Below are 19,530 nucleotides of genomic sequence, written 5' to 3'. Positions count from 1 at the left end.
GTCGATTGGTAAGCGGAATAGATGTTATGTATTCTTGAATGAGATTGGTTCATTTGATCATATTGCTATGCATGTTAGAATCATCCACGACAAGGGAATTGAGAATGTGATGAATTGGCTTATGCTTGGTTTCTATTATGCATCAATTAACCCAATCAATGGAGTGGTAATAATTTATGGAAACCTTGCTAAAGACTTTTCTTCATATGGTTGTGCTTTGGACATGAAAGAATCCATGAATTTATGTTCTCATACTTCTTGTTACATGGTCTTGAATTTGATGAAGCATGAATATGTTAGTTTGCCGTTTGGTTTTGTGCATGATTATACCCACCTTATTGGTGTGATACCATATTTTGGATGTTGTGGTGGTCATAATCCCTTTTATCGTACCATGATACTTGATTGGTTCATGTTCACTCTTGTAGGTACGCGCGGGCGGGATTTGAGGACAAATCCTTTTCAAGGAGAGGAGGATGATATGACCACGTATGCCGGGCATCAAGAGTCACTCCGAAGACGTGAGCCGTGGGTTGATTGGGGTCCAATGATGGCCTCCCAAGGATGATAGGAAAGAAGAACGCTCGGATTTGAGGACAAATCCTTCCAAAGAAGGATAGGATGATACGACCACAAGTTCCGAGCCTCAAGAGTCACTCGTACTCCATGAGCCTTGGGTAGATTGGGGTCCTAGAACGATGAAAAGGCCATGACAAGGAGCTAAGATGTAGCTGGGGTCTGATTCAAGCAGTGATCTGACAAATCAAATGACGTCCAAATTCTCTTCCAAGGCAACCGATGTCTTCGTCTTCGAAAGAGGGTCGCGTGAGTATGTTTCACGCCTCAAACGGAGTTCGGATGAGAGAGATATGGCCGTTTGAAGAAAGCCGCGCCATGCAGAACAAAACGCGCGGGCGGGCGTTTTCCCTTATGCAAAACGCCCGGTCGGGCGTTTGTGTCCGATTTTAAGAATTTAGGCAGAAAATTCGCCCGGTCGGGCGATTTGCCATTTTCTAAACGCCCGGTCGGGCGTCGGCACTGTTTTTGCCAATTTTTCACTTATTTTGGGCCATTTTCTTGGGTTTCCAACCCTAGCTATAAGTACCATTTGTGAGACATTTATTTGCAGACTTTGATGAATGTTATTATGAAGACTCCTTTGAGAGCATCTCCCATGTGAGATTTCTATCCAAATTCCTACATTGTAGGTTGCTTGTTTTATGTTCATTTGGCTAAATCAAGTATAGGTATGCATTTATGGTTGTGTAGTCATGAATGTGGAGCCAATGGAGTGTTTGCTTTGGGTGAAAGTAGCCTAGGGTTGCCCACATCTCTTTGTGGGAGGTCATAGGTCCTCAAAGAGGATTCCTCCTTCTTTACACTTTCTTCTCACCTTCTTTCTCTCCATCCAAAACCATTTTGAGTTTAGTTTTTGTGGCTAGCTCAACTTATCTTTACTTTATCTTTGAAAACACAAAAAAATTGAAATCAAACACCGCTTTGGGTATTTCTTGGGCACATGGAAGGTTTCCCTCACAAGGAACCTTTATCACAACCAGTCACGTGCTGTGACAAGGGGATCGGGCAGTATCGGCAGCACGCAAGTGAGAAACGACTTATCAAGTTTCGCACGGGCTTGAATCAGGAGTATGACCACATCCGTCGGGAGATCCTCAAAGAACAGCCGTACCCCTCACTCGAAGAAGCCTACGGATGGGTGAAGAAGGAGGCAGCTCGACAGAAAATCATGCCACCGGCATCCGCTCCACCCACCGGAGACTCCACTGTCGTGGGAAGCGCCGATGCATCATTGGGGGAAATAGGCTACGGATTCGGGGCACAGAGGGATAGATCGAATAATCGAGGAAGCCAGCAACGACCGCTACATGCCGGAGCCACATACCAAACCGCCAGAGGCGGAGGGAAGCCGGACAAAAGCAAGCTGTGGTGCTCCCACTGCGGGAAGAACAAGCATACAAGGGAGACATGCTTTCTCCGGGTAGGATACCCGGAATGGTGGGACGAAAAACAGAAGGCACGAGCCCAAGGGAAGCTCGCCGCCATCGGAATTGCGGAAAACAACCAGCGACAGATTACTCCAAATCAGAATAGAGAAGGGGCGATTGGAGGAGGGAATCAAACCCTTCCCAACCGGAAACCGGCGGCGGTGGTGGCGGCGGTGGGAGTGGCATCCGAATCGGAAATTTCGTGGAACGAGCCGGAGCGACGACGGAGGGTCAGAACTGGGGAGACGGAGCAATGACAGGAGGTAAAGGGTTTGATTCTCAATCAAACCCTAACAAATCCGTTAAATTGCATAGTCAATCCCCATTTTGTGTTAAATACCAGAATATACCCCATTCTCTTACAAATAAACCCCTTATTCCTCCAATCATAATAAGCTGCCCAGATTTGTTAGAAATTTCAAATTAACCCCAAATGTTGACCAAATTGGCACCCAAAACCGTTTTGCACCTCTGATGAATATTTCCGCTGCATTCAACGTGCAAAATAGTGATAGAATTGATAAAAGGGGATGAATTTTTGATTGTGGGGCCACAGATACCATGACCCCAGAGAGAACAGACTTTAGTGACTTTAGTGAGATCACTTAGACTATATTAGAACTGCAAATGGAGAATTAATTAAAGTAGCAGGGGCTGGAACCATAGAAATTTCTCCAAGTCTTCGTCTGTCGAACTGTTTATTTGTGCCAAGCTTGTCTCAAAGATTAATGTCAGTAAGCCATGTCACAGGAGAACTGAATTGCACTCTTCTGATGCACCCAAACTGTTGTATTTTACAGGGTATTCGGACGATGAAGATCGTTGGGCGTGGCACTGAGAACCAAGGACTCTACTACGTGGATGGGGTAGCTCAACATGGCAGTGCAATGCTAGCTCACGAATCCACAAGAGAAGAGGCTTGGCTGTGGCACAGAAGACTAGGACATCCTTCCTATGGTTATTTTCAACTTTTGTTTCCAAATTTTAAAATTCCTAGAGACTTTTCCTGTGAGACATGTGTTTTGGCCAAGAGCCACAGACAATCTTTCAAACCTTCAAATACCCGTATGAAATTTATGTTTGAACTTGTGCATGCTGATGTGTGGGGCCCTGCGCCTGTTATTGGGGGAAAGGGATTTAGATATTTTGTTACTTTTATTGATGATTGCACTAGGATGACTTGGGTTTATTTCTTGAAACACAAATCTGAAGTGGCCGAAAAATTTGTTCTCTTTTTCCATATGATCCAAACCCAGTTTTAAACTACCATAAAAATCCTTCGGTCTGATAATGGGAGTGAATTTGTCAATAGTGACATGTCTGAATTTTTTAGGAAAAAAGGCCTTGTTCACCAAACTTCTTGTGCCTACACACCCGAACAAAATGGGGTAGCTGAGAGAAAAAATAGAATAATTCTAGAAGTAACCCATGCCATTATGATTGAATCCAAAGTCCCAACATTTCTTTGGCCAGAAGCCGTGGCAACCTCCATCTACCTCATCAACCGATTGCCCACAAAAATCCTCAACAAAAAAACTCCCCTTGATATCCTCTCACAACAAGCCAACATACCCAAATCCCATAGCATGTCACCTAAAGTGTTTGGGTGTACAGTCTATGTCCATATTCCCAAACATGAAAGAACCAAATTTTCTCCTTGTGCTACTAAATGTGTTTTTGTGGGATACGGGATAAACCAAAAGGGTTATCGATGCTTTGACCCAAGTACTAAGAAAATCATCACCACTATAAAATGCAACTTCTTGGAAACTGAGTTCTTCTACCCTCACCACCTTAGCAGTCAGGGGGAGCAAAATCCTGGAACTAACTATGAGGACTGTCTAAGTTGGTTTGTGTCACATCCAAGCCCTTTAATTGAGGAACCAAGAGAGACCGTAGCGGTCACTGCCGCCGAGCACGCCCCTCCACCAGAGTCTCCTCAACCACCTCAAGATCAACCTCAACCGATATCCCAGGTATCCCATGTACCAATTTCTGAAGAGAATACTGTAGTTAATGCTAACACTACAGAAGAGGAAGAAGAGGATAATACCATTGACAGTGACACTTGGAAGTATGTTCTTCCATATCGGAGTACTCGGGGTATTCCCCTAAAGCGATATTCTCCCGAGAAGATTGGTGCAAAGCGATATTCTCCCATAGCGGCACTCTATGAGGAAGAGGAAATTGCTCAAACTTCCGAGGAAGCAATGAAGCACAAACACTGGAGAGAGGCCATGTTTACAGAGATAAAAGCATTGATGAAAAACAATACATGGGTGAAGGGAAAACTGTCGTAAGGGGTCAAAGCCGTGAGGTGTAGATGGGTGTTTACTATCAAGCGAAGACCAGATGGCTCAGTCGAGAGATATAAGGCGCGACTTGTAGCAAATGGGTACACTCAGACATACGGAGTTGACTATGTTGAGACCTTCTCGCCAGTAGCAAAAATCAATACAGTCAGGGTACTGTTCTCAATTGCAGCCAACAAAGATTGGCCACTTCACCAGTTCGACCTGACGAATGCCTTTCTGCATGGAGAACAGCCTAAACCAACTTTTATGGTTCCTCCCCCGGGATTCACGAATGAGTTTCAGCCTGGAGAGGTGTGCAAACTCCAGAAGACATTGTATGGGCTTAAGCAGTCTCCAAGGGCCTGGTTCAGTCGATTCACTGAAGTGATGAAGAAGTATGACTACAAGCAGAGCAACTCAGATCACACATTGTTCATCAAAAAGAAGAATGGGAAAATCACGTGTCTTATCGTCTATGTTGACGACATGATCATCACGGGGTATGATGAAGAAGAGATTGGCGAATTGAGGAAGAACTTGTTCAAAGAGTTTGAGATGAAGGATCTGGGTCTTCTCAAATACTTTTTAGGAATTGAAGTTCTGATATCAGAAAGAGGAATCTTCATCAATCAGATGAAGTATATTCTCGATCTTTTAGCAGAAGTGGGCATGGTAGACTGCAAGCCGGCAGACACCCCAATGATACAGAATCACAGATTGCAGATAGTAGAAGGAGCGAAGCTCACAGAGAGGGGGAGATATCAGAGGCTGGTAGGTAAGCTCATTTATCTTTCTCATACTAGACCCGACATAGCATATGTTGTGGGAGTAGTAAGTCAGTTCATGCACTCACCACAAAAAATCATTGGGAAGTTGTTCTACGAATTGTCCGATATTTGAAGGGTACTGCGGAGCATGGGGTGCTGTTCGAAAAACATGGGCACATGGAGATTAATGGCTTTACTGATGCAGATTGGGTCGGGAACCCAAATGACCGAAAATCCACAGCAGGGTACTTTACATTGGTAGGAGGAAATCTTGTCACTTGGAGGAGCAAGAAGCAGAAGGTAGTTGCACCTTCAAGTGTAGAAGCAGAATTCCGTGAAATCAAAAGTGGCCTCACTGAGATATTGTGGCTAAGGAGGCTCATGACAGAGCTTGATCTGTACGTACCAACACCGTGTAGACTGTTCTGCGACAACAAAGCTGCGATTAGCATCTCTGAAAATCCAGTTCAACACGATAGAACTAAACACGTGGAAGTCGACAGACACTTCATCAAGGAGAAAATTGAAGCCCAGATTGTCGGGTTTCCATATGTGAAGTCGGAAGATCAGTAGACAGACATTCTAACCAAAGCTGTGAATTCCAAATCGTTCAAAGAAGTATTGAGCAAGTTGAGTATCGGAAACCCCGTTACTTAACTTGAGAGGGAGTATTGGAAAGAAATCATGTAATTAAGGTGATTGATTCCAAATTGATTGTATACCATAACTAGAATAGGATCTCCAATGATCTCGTTTACCATATGTAAATTTTCTCATGTCTATAAAGGTTGTAACCCTAGCACACATTCAAATCCAGCAATAAAATACATCTTCCCAATCCCTATTTATTTCTTCACTTTGTTTGATATTTACTGAGTACATTACACTGATTAGTGCATATTTAATGCTTGTAAGATAGAATCCTGACATTGGCCCCATTCAAACCTCATTTAATTCATTATGAATTTCAATAATGCTTTGGCTAAATTATATTGGATGCAAAGCATCGACCACTTTTTCCACTATCACCACAAATTTACTGTCGTTTATCGGTCATTGAGAAGAAAAGCATCATAAAAAAAAATTGCAAATGATGGTTATTTTAGGCTTATCATTTGACAAAAGTCGCATGGGATTCGATGTCGTATTTTCGTGTTCCACTATGTTTATTACCGGCTTATTCTACTCTTTTTTTATTTTATAAAATATTTTAGTTGTGTAACTATGCAAATTAAAATGGAATAATTATTAGAACCAAAATCTTGATATATTAATAAAAAAATCAATGACGATGAATTCCAACATTATTAGATAGCAACATATTAGTAGAAAGTGTATCCAGAATGATGGCAGGAATGCATTTACACCCATTCGATTGGTTGTTTTCGTTGACCTTGACACTGATTAAATGCCAGCAATGGTTCCCTTGCTCAACTCAAGTGAAACACGTCCCATTCACACTGTTAAAATATTCTCAATTTGAACACAAACTTCAACATCTTGACATGCACACTCCACCATCAACATTAATTAATCAATTTTCGGAACGCACACTCACATGCAGATTCAAACACCACTCACCAACTGTTCCATTAAATACTCCTACTACTATAAACTTTAAATATAAATTCTTTTAATTTTATTTTTAACCACTTGCCCTCATCCTTATATATATGTAGTTCCGTATCAGTTTTTGAAAATCAATCGCCCAATAAAACTCAATCTTCCAATGGAAACTGTTTGGTTGATGTATTACCTATTATCCCCCATTATCCTAATAGCCCTGTATAGCATATCCCTACACATCCTAAACAAGCTAAAAAACCTACCTCCAACCCCGTTCCCGGCCCTCCCTTTCATCGGCCACATCTACCTCCTCCACAGGCCTTTCCACAGGAGCCTCTCCCAAGTGTCGAGACGCTACGGCCCTGCTCTCTTCCTCCGTCTGGGCTCTCGGCCCGTTCTCCTCATCTCATCGCCATCTCTAGCTGAGGAATGCCTCAGCAAGAATAATGACGTCATCTTCGCCAACCGGCCCGATCTCCTCAACGGCAGATACTTCGGCTACGACTACACCAGCCTCTCGTGGTCGTCTTACGGCGATCACTGGAGAAATCTAAGGAGGATTTCCTCTCTAGAGCTGCTGTCATCACAACGACTGCACACGCTTTCGCATATCCGGGCCGACGAGGCCTTCAGCCTGGCCCGAAAGCTCTATCACTTGACCAAGGATGAGCCCGAGAAGGTTGTGGAAGTGAAATCGGCTCTTTTTGAGTTCACTTTCAATGTGCTGACGAGGATGATCACGGGCAAGAGGTAGACGGCATAAATATTACTAAATGTTTGTAAATTGGTTTTGTGATGAATTTGGTTTTGTAGATATTATGGCAAGAGCGCGGAGAATTCGAGGGAAGCGAAGGTGCTGGAGGAGATAGCGGCGGCGACGTCGGAGGTAGCGTTTGAGACGAATGTGGTGGATTTCCTGCCGTTGATGAGGTGGTTTGGGTTCGGAGGGGTGGAGAAGAAGCTGATGTCGATACACGACAAGAGAGACGAGTTTATGCAGCGTGTCATTAATGATAATCGGAAACTCATGGAGATGAATATTGATATTGATGTGAAGAAGAAGTCCATGGTGCAAGTGTTGCTCGATTTCCAGAGGTCAGACCCTCACTATTACACCGACCTAACCATCAAGAGTCTCCTTCTGGTACGTAACTCCATTTTTTATCCTTAATTTATTATTCCTCTTATGTTTAGTCAATGATGATTTTCCAATACTTCATTCATCATAATTCAATAGTTAACCACAATATATTGGATGCATATATACATACTATTATCATGATGATGTCAACATTCTCGAATTGGTCATTAATTGTTTGTGTTGCAAATAGAGTTGAGTACACTGCATGATGCATGCATCTGAGTATTTGTTTTGATTTGTGCACTGCATTATATCTTTATTAGCCACCACATGTTAATTACATACATATTTTTGTGAGCACGCAGTCGTATATATAAAACACTTTCAAGTATAAAATTCAAATAAAATAGTAGCTAGCTGCTCAATTTCGTACTATAATTTGAAGATAATCCAAAATATTGTCATACATACATGCAGTTATATAGTGAGCATGTGCACTGGTATTGTTTAGGAAATAAGGAAATAGTACAGTGACCTGGAATAACACAGGCTGTCACCAGCAATTAATAAACCTGACACTATCAACATATACTATAGTTTAGGGACTAATTAATGGGCTAAATCAAGATGTTAATTTATTTTAATGAATCATCATATTCGCTGCGTAATTGCCATCTGTTGGTTCTTTATTATGTGGATTCCAACTTGCTATATAGAAACACATCACGAGGTTCAGTTCAGACGATAATCCATAACTAGATTGTTTTCTATTTTTAGAAATAATTCTAGATTCTTTGTTGATGGAAAAATTAGTGAGACGGTTCAACTTATAAAATGTTACTCCACTCCTTTCAGTGTCTAATAGATATCCCATAAATGATTTTCTAAAAAATGGATAGAAAAATTAATAGAATGTGAATCCTATTTTAATATAATAATTTATAATAACTATCTACGAGTAGAATGAATTAATAGAATATGATGTTTCCTTATTAAAAATAGTAAAAATAAAATAAAACACTTATTATGAACCATCCAAATAAGGTATAATACGAAATAATTAATGGGGAGGAAAGGGAGTAATGAATTTCAAGTTTAAGATTTTGTATCACAAATATTAATACTTGTTACATATACTAACAATTCAGAATCATATTCAGGGGAAAAACCTTACAGCCAACCAGGAATTTAAATTTAGCGAAACATTCATAATTCATTGATTTCAGAAGACAAAAATTAATATTCCTTTTAATTAGTTTCATAATGAACTTAGAACAATGTAGGTTATGGTATATTCGTATGAAGACATTAAATATCATATGACAATTTTACTTGTCGGCTAAGAGGTTTATAGTTGATGGTTACATATATAGCATACTTAAATAATGGGACGTGATGATTTGTGTGACATGATCGTACATAATTATTTACTCAATCATAAAAAGACTCCATATTGTCAAACCATATCAAATGGGATATTCCCACAAAGAGATAAGATTGCACAAAATCAGTGATAGAATAGGATTGATTACATTGTATTAATTCCTAGAATAGATTGATTACACAATTATTGTGATTACCATAGATAGGGGATCGACCTCCCTATAAAGTGTGAAGCTGTAACACTCAATCATCAAGCAATACAATACAATCTTCTACTCCAATTACCATCGTCTACTCCCAATTCCTTTCACCAATATGCAAATCATCTCCTCTCTCGATTACCATCTTTAAGATGGTATCAGAGCAGGATTGATTCGGGATCAAGACTCAGAGCAATGTCATCATCGTCCCGAATACCTTTCCCGACCTTTTAAGCCCTGCACAACAGCCAAACAGACAAAATGTCAGAATCCGACAATTCCTCAAACACAAACCAACCCATAACACTTTCTGCCGAACAGTTTGCAGAATTATTGAGACTAAGCATGTCTCAAAACTCTCCAAAACAACCCCAATCTGAACCCCAGCCAGAATCATTGGAGGATATAAATCTGAAAACCAAGCTCGATGGGGAGAACTATCCCCTATGGGCAAAACTGATGGAGCGGGCCATTGGGGGGAAGGGTTTGACGTCTCACATCTCTGGAGTTTCAAAACCCCTCTCACCAACCGACCCAAACTATAACCGATGGCTGCAACGAGATCATTGTTGCTTCAATTGGATCATCAACAACATCGACGCCAGCCTTGTGAACGAGGTTTCCCAATACGAGACGGCTCAAGATTTGTGGGAAAATCTGGCCATCACGTACGGAAGCGGCGCCGACCCATTCCAAATCTCAGACCTGCACAGACAAGCTTACGGGATGAGACAAGGAAATATGTCATTGGAAAACCTATGGCAGAAATTTCAAGACTTATGGATCTCGATCGATAGCCGAGACCCGAACCCAATGGATACGCCCTCCTCCATTGAGAAATACAACCAAAACGTCCAAAGACACCGGCTGTACCAATTCTTATGGGCCCTCGACGATCGGTACGACACAATCAAGCGTGAGATTCTGAATATGGACCCAATTCCGACGGCGAGGAAAGCTTACGGGTTGGTCAGACGGGAATCCGTCAACGGAAGATTGATGAATCCAGACACCAAGGAGTCAGGAGTCGGGGTAGGACTCGCAACATTCGACCGAAACCGAGTCCACCCCATCCCAAGCGCCGGGAGCCAGCCGCCACCAGCCAAACCCTACCGGCGAGACGAAGATAAAAGCAAACTTGTGTGCACTCATTGTGGGGGGAAGAAGCACACGAAAGACACGTGCTTTCACCTCCACGGATTCCCGGAATGGTGGGAAGAAATGAAGAAGGCTCGCCAACAGCGAAGTGGACACAGGAATCACAGCGGAGGCGGCGGGAGAGCCGCGGCAGCCGTCACAATCAGCGACCGAGCCACCTACACCGATACATCGGCGGGCGGCGCTGGTCCGACTGTGGTAAACGGAGGCGGCGAGAGGGACAAATCAACAACGGAAGAGAAAGCTGTTGCCTCAGCATCAATTGCGAGAATGTGGTCAGAAGGTAAAGAAACGAGGAGAGCCCTCACCGGAGTCAGGCAGACGGCGACGGCTTGGGTCCCCACTGGAGAGGATTCGGCGGCGACAAGGGATTCAAGAGAGGGGACGGCGGCTAGGGTTCCTAAAGGAAATGGAGACCTTGCCTTAAAACCCTCCAAGTCTCAACCTTCACAAATAAGCCCCAAACCAAAATCAAAATCCCACCCCGAACCCCGATCCGGAAATATACCTCAAAATGCACCCCCAACTTCTCACATATTTCCCTCTGACCCCCGAGCCAAACCTATCTCCCAGAATCTACCCCATAAGTTCTATAAAATACAGAACCACCCCAGAAAATCAAACCCGCCTGATACTCAGCCCCACAAAACCCGAAAGTTCCATTCCGAACCCCACACAGCAAAAACATTACAGATTACACCCCAAATTTTCGAAAACCTTGAAAACTTACCATCTATACCCTGTCAAAATTCCTTTGATGCCTTGGCTTGTTCCTCTATGTCCCAAACAGGCCCTAAAGATACCCAGTGGATTTTTGATTGCGGCGCAACTGACACAATGTCGTTTGACGCATCTGATTTTCAGACTATCACAACATCCACCAAGTCTTATGTCCAGACGGCCAGTGGGGACCTAGCCCGGGTCCAAGGGGCGGGCACAATTAATATTTCGCCAACTTTACGCCTATCTAATTGTCTTTTTGTGCCTTCATTATCACATAAGCTCCTCTCTATTAGCCATGTAACTAAAGAACTGCATTGCAAATTACTAATGCAGCCTCAATTTTGCATGCTACAGGATATCAAGACGGGGACGATAGTTGGGCGTGGCACTGAGCGCGACGGACTGTACTATGTGGATGAGATAGCCCAACAGAGTGTTGCAATGCTGACTCACGGACCGACGGACAGGCATGCTTGGCTTTGGCATCGTCGGTTAGGACACTCATCCATAGGATATCTACGCATGCTTTTTCCTAAGTTAGTAACCTCTATGAATTCCTTTCGTTGTGAAACTTGTTTACTAGCCAAAAGTCACAGACATACCTTTAAGTTGAATAATACGAGAATGAAAACTCCTTTTGCTTTAATACATTCTGATGTTTGGGGCCCCGCTCCTGTTATTGGGGGACAAGGTTTTCGATATTTCGTACTATTTATTGATGACTATTCTCGCATGACTTGGATTTATTTTATGAAACATAAGTCCGAAGTGTTTGACAAATTCACAGAATTCTTTAGCCTGATCCAAACCCAATATCACCAAACAATCCAAACCCTTAGGTCCGACAACGGGGGGGGAGTTTGTCAATGCAAAAATGCAAAACTTTTTCAGGGAAAAGGGATTAGTTCACCAAACATCATGTGCCTACACTCCCGAACAAAATGGAGTTGCCGAAAGGAAAAATCGATATATCCTAGAAATCACCCGAGCCCTACTACTTGAATCCAAAATACCCAAGTCTTTTTGGCCTGAAGCTGTAGCTACTTCAGTTTACCTGATGAACCGCTTACCCACCGGGATCCTAAACTTCAAAACTCCCCTCGACATTTTTTCCCAACACTTTGAGCTTCCATCATCCTTGTCTTTAGAACCTAGGGTATTCGGATGTACTGTCTTCGTTTATATCCCTAAACACGAACGTACCAAATTTTCCCCCTGTGCCCTAAAATGTGTGTTTCTAGGGTATGGAAAAAATCAGAAAGGGTATAGGTGCTATGACCCAGCCACCCGCCAGATACACACCACCTTGAATTGTGATTTTGTGGAAGGAGAATTTTTTTACAGCCAATCTAGTAGTCAGGGGGAGACACCAACTTCAGATGAACATCAGAATAGTGACCTACTAAATTGGCTGCCTACACCCATACCAAACATTGTTCCTAGGGAAAACCACTCTAGGGGAGAGTCATCGCCAAGTCCGGTCACATATGTTGGTCCAACAGATGAGGTTAACAGCACCGCCGGGCCGTCAAATCCAGTAGTACAGAACGAAGTGCAAAGTGACATTGACCAGAGATTACCCCGGCTTTGAATCCTGAGGTACAAAATTCCAATATTGATGATAGTATTTCTCCAGAAAGTACTAATGTGGATATGAACAGAGGTGATGGAGGAATGGAACATTCATATGAGCTACCTCCAAGAAGTACAAGAGGAGTCCCACCTCGGAGGTACTCACCAGAATGGAAAGGAAGAAAGGGCAGATATTCTATGGTGAATACCGCACAAGGACAATTATCAGAAATGGCTCGAGCATTCGAAGCCGCCCTGTACGAAGAAGAAGAAATTCCTCAATCATTTGAGGAGGCATCAAGACACAAACACTGGAGAGAAGCCATGAAGAAAGAAATAGATGCACTCATCAAAAATGAAACGTGGGAGAAGTGCATGTTACCTAATGGGAAGAAGCCTGTTGGATGTAGATGGATTTTCACCATCAAAAGAAGAGCAGATGGTTCAATCGAGAGATATAAGGCGAGGCTTGTGGCGAAAGGATACACACAAGTGTATGGGATAGACTATGAAGAAACCTTCTCCCCGGTTGCCAAACTTAACACGGTCCGAGCTTTATTGTCTGTAGCAGCATGCAAAGATTGGCCCCTACACCAGTTCGACGTCACCAATGCCTTTCTTCATGGGGAATTAGAAGAAAATAAGGAAGTATATATGGAAGTGCCGCCGGGTTGTGCGGCAGATTTCGGAACAGGACAAGTGTGTCGGTTAAGGAAAACATTGTATGGACTAAAGCAGTCCCCAAGAGTATGGTTTGGAAGATTTTGCCAGGCTATGGCCAAACAAGGGTTCAAACAGAGTCAGTCGGACCACACACTCTTCACAAAGAAGAGGGGAGACAAGATTACCTGTCTAATTATCTACGTAGACGACATGATCATTACAGGGGATGATAGTGAGGAAATCCAAATCCTGCGAGAGAATCTATTCAAAGAATTTGAAATGAAAGATCTTGGAGCATTGAAATACTTTCTTGGAATTGAAGTGTTGAGATCGAGGCACGGAATATTCCTAAGGCAAAAGAAGTACGTCCTTGATTTATTGGCAGAGACAGGCCTATTGGAGTGCAAGCCGGCAGAAACTCTCATGCTTCCAAACCACGGCTTGAAGATAGAAGAAGGAGCGGTACTTGCAGATCGCGAACGGTATCAGAGATTAGTAGGGAAGCTTATCTATTTATCCCACACTCGGCCAGATATTACTTATGCAGTCGGCATAGTTAGTCAGTTCATGCACCGACCGCAAGCTGACCACATGGAAGCCGCCTTGAGGATTGTTCGATACCTAAAAGGAACGGTAGGATATGGAGTGTTCTTAGCAAAGAGAGAAACTCTAGAAATCGACGGATACACCGATGCAGATTGGGCAAGTAACCCCGTCGATAGAAAGTCTACAGGAGGCTACTTCACCTTTGTTGGAGGCAATCTTGTCACTTGGAGAAGTAAGAAACAAAAAGTGGTGGCCTTATCTAGTGCAGAAGCTGAGTTCAGAGGAATCAAAAGTGGACTTACGGAAATCATGTGGTTAAGGAGGTTGTTAACAGAAATTGGCTACCCACCTACGAGGAAAAGTCAATTATTTTGCGACAACAAAGCAGCAATCAGCATCTCAGAAAATCCGGTGCAACATGACCGAACTAAGTATGTGGAAGTGGACCGTCACTTCATTAAAGAAAATCTCGAGGCAGGTACCATTGAATTCCCGTTTGTACGATCAGAAGAACAGTTGGCAGACATCTTAACCAAGGCAGTTCATCCGAAAGCTTTCAAGGAGATTTTGGGCAAGTTGAGTATTCGAGATACCGTTTCTCAACTTGAGGGGGAGTGTCAAACCATATCAAATGGGATATTCCCACAAAGAGATAAGATTGCACAAAATCAGTGATAGACTAGGATTGATTACATTGTATTAATTCCTAGAATAGATTGATTACACAATTATTGTAATTACCATAGATAGGGGATCGACCTCCCTATAAAGTGTGAAGCTGTAACACTCAATCATCAAGCAATACAATACAATCTTCTACTCCAATTACCATCGTCTACTCCCAATTCCTTTCACCAATATGCAAATCATCTCCTCTCTCGATTACCATCTTTAAGACATATTAGCTGCCTTGGTTGTTACCTATATAAAATAAGCTTGATGAGACCCTTCAATATAATATGCCGAATTGATTTCAATTTTAATTGATGCAATGCTGTGCTCTAAAATCAACATAATGTGCAGTGCCACCTTTTTTCACACAAATATTATTTTTATAATGAATAATTATCAGGTGCTACTCCAAGGAGGAACCTCAACCTCAACGATCGCCCTAGAATGGGCATTTTCTCTGCTGCTCGACAATCCCGAAACCCTAAGAAAAGCCCAATCCGAAATCGACCGCCACGTCGGACGCAGCCGGCTGATCGCGGAATCTGACGTAGCGGAGCTGCCGTATCTCCGCTACGTGATCCTGGAGGCGATGCGGCTGCATCCGCCGGTGTCCATATTGATGCCGCACCTCTCGTCGTCGGAGTGTGCGGTGGGCGGGTACCGGGTGCCGGCGGGGACGGTGTTGCTGGTGAACTTGTGGGAAATCCACCACAGCCCGAAGATATGGGCCGACCCCGAGGCATTCAGGCCCGAGCGGTTTGAAGGGCTGGATGTGAAGAAGGATTTGGGGGTGCGGCTTTTCCCTTTCGGGTGGGGGAGACGGGCCTGCCCGGGAGAGAATTTGGCCAACTTGCATATTGGGCTGGGCCTGGGATCGTTAATCCAGTGTTTCGAATGGGAGAAAGTTGGGGAGATTGATATGAGTGAACAAGGTGCTGGAACCACTACACCTAAGCTTCAACCGCTAACGGCTATATGTACGCCCCGTCCATTTATTCTTGATTTTTTCGCATAATTCATCATCTTTTTTCTATTTTTCATCATGGAATATACACATTTCTATGCTTATACATGTACGTATAAATAATTCAATACTTTATGGACTACATTTGAGTTCAGGTAACTTTATATATCTATATCATAATTTCATTGACAACTCAAATTTAGGTTTCTGAATAGTTTTGAATTTAATTCAATACTTACTTATCATTGCTTATTATGGCTCTACTTTTTATTCAGTTTATAAAATATTTATAAAGCCGTATTATTTTTTCGGTCTGGACTCTTTTCCATATTTTGATAAGATAATTGAACCAGCTAAAGAAGTAGGTTTATTTATCTGCAACAAAAAAAGGAGATAATTTAGTTTAGTTACTTGATTATCTTCAGTTAATTGAATGCCTAAACCTTGCATAACGTTTTTACCCATCCTCTTGTCTATGCAAGTAAAATCTGGCGCAGCCCTCCATTATCAGCTTCTTGTATAATTGATCTAATATACCAAATATTAACTAATGTTATTTAGCCATCTAAAAAACTAAATAATACGAGTATTAAATGATTTTTAACTAATTAAGTAATCTTAACTATATATTAAATAGACCCTAAAAATAATGGTTCAGTGATCTAGAAGATAATGGGCCTATATAGAAAAATGCTTATGAGGAGAATTTAGACTTTAGAGGCTCAAAGTCATAAAAGCACTTGGAGGCCACAATGATTGATGAATATACTACTCCATATAACTTCTTTCCGTCGACATTAATAGCTTTATTTTGCCATTTTCATTCATTCTACGGTAAAAGTCATATTTCTTTTTACTATAGATAGTAAGTAGGCCTCATATTTTATCAACTTATTCACTCACATTTTTATTATAAAACTAATATATAGAAATGGACTCACATTCCACTAACTTATTCAATCCACTTTTCTTTACGTTCCTTAAAACTCATGTACAAACCAAATAGGATTCCTATGGGACGGAGGGAGTACTATTTTTATTTTATTTTCAAGGGAATATATATAGTACTCCCTTCCAACTAAATTGTAAAGGAACATAAAATAAAATAAAAGATAATGATAAAGTAGGAGATATAAGAGAGAGTAAAGTGAGTGATGAAAATAAAGTAAGAATGGTCAGATTTTTTTGTTTTTTTATCAAAAATAAGAAATTATTCAACTTAATTGGTACATTTCAAAATTGAATACGACTCAAATTAATTGGAACGGAGGGAATAGTATTTACTAATTAGCTAGGCAGATATATGTGCAACATCATGCATGAAAAATATGATCCTAATTGGTTGAGGGTTATAGGGGTTGAAAGAATAGAGTGTTTGGGTATTTATTTGACAGCAAGTTAAACTTAAACGTGAGCATACTAAGTAGAGAGGCAGAGAGAAGTGGGGTTACTGGTGATGCATAAGATACCAACAATATTGCAAGTAACAGAACTTAGTCAGACTCCCATCACGCTTCCACTGTCTCCTTGATCAAATTTCAAACACAAAAACATTTAAAATTGGCCCCTATCTTGGCTTTTAATTTACATATTAATTATTGTCCAAATTTCAATTGAAAAAAAAAGAGAAAAAAGAAACGTGGAGCAATGTTTGAAGTTGAAATTGTTTTATCGATTTGGCAATTTGGATGGGTAAAACTCGGCCTCAGCTAACAACTTGTTGCTTGTCCAAAGAGTTGAATGAATAAGTAGATTGAATAGTAAAAGTTAAATAGCTAAAAGTGAAAAACCGCTGCAAATAATTAATTTGAAGGTACAGCAGCCACGTATAGAGGAGCTGGGATCATCACCAAGTCGATGTGTGATTTTAAAAGTTTCAACACGTCCCTTCACGTATGGGCCGGAATGATACATGGACTTCCATCACATGGGTAGGCAAGAGAAGAGATAAAGAGATATAACTCATCATCGACTTGGGCCTACTCTGATACCATAACAGATTTCTTTGTGGGGAAGTGAGCAACATTCATGAGAACCTCAACTACTGGATGCGCTTTAATACTACATCCTTGAAGATCTAAGAAGACCCCACACCAGTGGATGCAGTCTTTCCACTCTATCCCGTGATCAAACACCAGTTCTCGTGGAGCCCAAAAAGGTTCGCCACAAACATTCTAGGTGCTCGTATTAGACTCGTACACCTTAATCCGACAGCGCCTCGACCAGCTTCCTGATCTCCTCCGAGTAGGCTTGATCAATGTAATGAGGCGATTCCAGGGGATCGAATACCAAGTTGAGTCCAAAATCAATTCTATACTTGCGATCCACGTTGACCAAGATCTTCTTGGACTGCTTTGTGGCGAGATTGTAGACGCGACAACCTTCAAGATGGCTCTCAACGTTGCGGCATTGGAGCAGAAAGAGGCCGTTGGAGAAGCTCCGTATAGTTGGAGAAGCTATAGCCGAGGAGAAAGCATATGGCACCAACTTTTCACCATTGGGGCTGCTGTGAAGATACAAGTAGCTTGATGCCTCTGCGAGATAGAAGAGGAGGGAAGGCCTCAACTTTGAATGACGCATCTGTGGCGCTGCTGCAGAGTATGTTGTTCGGATAAATGATGGCTCGAGATCAAATCAAACCATTTCCTGCTCACCAATTTGAATCTGATGTATTATAAATGGACCACTCACCCCTTAAAAGGCCTTATAAGGGGGGAGGGTTATCCACACTTATATAGAGGAGCTAGAATCATCACTAAGTCGATGTGAGACAAGATTTTTAAGAGTTTTAACACGCCCCCTCACATGTGGGCCGAAATGACACAGAGACTTCCATCACGTGGGTAGGCAAGAGAATAGATAAAGAGATATAACCCATCATCGAGTTGGGCCTACTCTGATACCATAACAGATTTCTTAGTGGGGAAGTGAGCAACATTATGCAAAAAACCATTCGACTCTACATATTTCTGGAGGATGCCCCTCGTTTGATCATTCTTGTGAACCTCAACTACTGGATGCGCTTTAATACTACATCCTTGAAGATCTATGAAGACCCCACACCAGTGGATGCAGTCTTTCCACTCTATCCCGTGATCAAACACCAGTTCTCGTGGAGCCCAAAAAGGTTCGCCACAAACCTTCCAGGTGCTCGTATTAGACTCGTACACCTCAATCCGACAGCGCCTCGACCAGCTCCCTGATCTCCTCCGAGTAGACTTGATGCAAATAATCTTCTAATGAGGCGATTTTAGGCGATCGAATACCAAGTTTAGCCCCAAATCAATTCTATACTTGTGATCCAAAATTAGAAAATGTATATTCTTGTAAGAATGACTAAAAATGAAAGAGTGCATATTCTTGTGAGACGGAGAGAGTATTATATAAATGGCGGAAATTGACAATTTACTGTTTTTTTTAATGATGATATTATATTTTTGAGTTGATAATGTCGTGATGGTAAGTAAATGATATTTTGACGAAGGGAAATTATAATACTTTTATTATGTTAACAATATGATTCTATGAAGAAGGAAAAATATACTTCCTTCTATCCCTGAAATATATGAATATTTGGTTGGACATGAGTTTTAATGTATAAGTGGTAAAGTAAGAGAGATAGAAAAATGATAATGAAAATAGTGTTAGTGATAGTATAGAGTAAGATCAACCATTTTTTATTACTGTAGTTGGATTTTTAAAATTAAAAATTTTATACTTTTTAAGAATGAGGGAACATCTTTTTTGGTCCACGAACTTTGTCAAAGTATCATTTTAGATCCGTGAACTTTGAAAATATCATTTGAGGTCCACCAACTATAGATTAATATCATTTGAAGTACTTTTTACTATTTCCAAGTTTTTTTGGATGAAAATACCCTCAATACCTTAAAGTGTATATATTTTTAATAAATTTATCATATACTCATATTTTT

At 41.5% G+C, this 19,530-nt stretch overlaps 1 protein-coding gene across 2 annotated transcripts; it reads left to right on the top strand.

Moving 5' to 3' along the window:
* Window positions 1-6,784: 6,784 nt before the first annotated feature.
* On the top strand, window positions 6,785-15,781 carry LOC121748523 (cytochrome P450 81Q32-like). 2 transcript variants are annotated; one of them, XM_042142949.1, is made up of 3 exons: window positions 6,785-7,383; window positions 7,447-7,777; window positions 15,032-15,781. In XM_042142949.1, the coding sequence occupies exons 1-3, from the start codon at window positions 6,797-6,799 to the stop codon at window positions 15,644-15,646; spliced, it is 1,533 nt and encodes a 510-aa protein (XP_041998883.1). In that variant the 5' UTR covers window positions 6,785-6,796; the 3' UTR covers window positions 15,647-15,781. The 2 variants fall into 2 exon arrangements, with proteins under 2 accessions (XP_041998883.1, XP_041998875.1); XM_042142941.1 differs by lacking the exon at window positions 15,032-15,781 and adding an exon at window positions 11,533-14,684.
* The last annotated feature ends 3,749 nt before the right edge of the window (window positions 15,782-19,530 follow it).

This window comes from Salvia splendens, chromosome 1 (genome assembly GCF_004379255.2).
Source record: "Salvia splendens isolate huo1 chromosome 1, SspV2, whole genome shotgun sequence".
Taxonomy (NCBI): domain Eukaryota; kingdom Viridiplantae; phylum Streptophyta; class Magnoliopsida; order Lamiales; family Lamiaceae; genus Salvia; species Salvia splendens.
The sequence above is the reverse complement of the archived record's forward strand: the minus strand, read 5'-3'. Positions and strand labels throughout refer to the sequence as shown.

Excerpts from the sequence above, each read along its gene's own strand:
- LOC121748523 (XM_042142941.1), top strand. The coding sequence starts at position 6,797 with ATGGAAACTGTTTGGTTGATGTATTACCTATTATCCCCCATTATCCTA. Across the intron at positions 7,384-7,446 it reads AGGATGATCACGGGCAAGAG|ATATTATGGCAAGAGCGCGG; the intron begins GTAGACGGCATA and ends TTGGTTTTGTAG. Across the intron at positions 7,778-11,532 it reads CCATCAAGAGTCTCCTTCTG|GATATCAAGACGGGGACGAT; the intron begins GTACGTAACTCC and ends TGCATGCTACAG.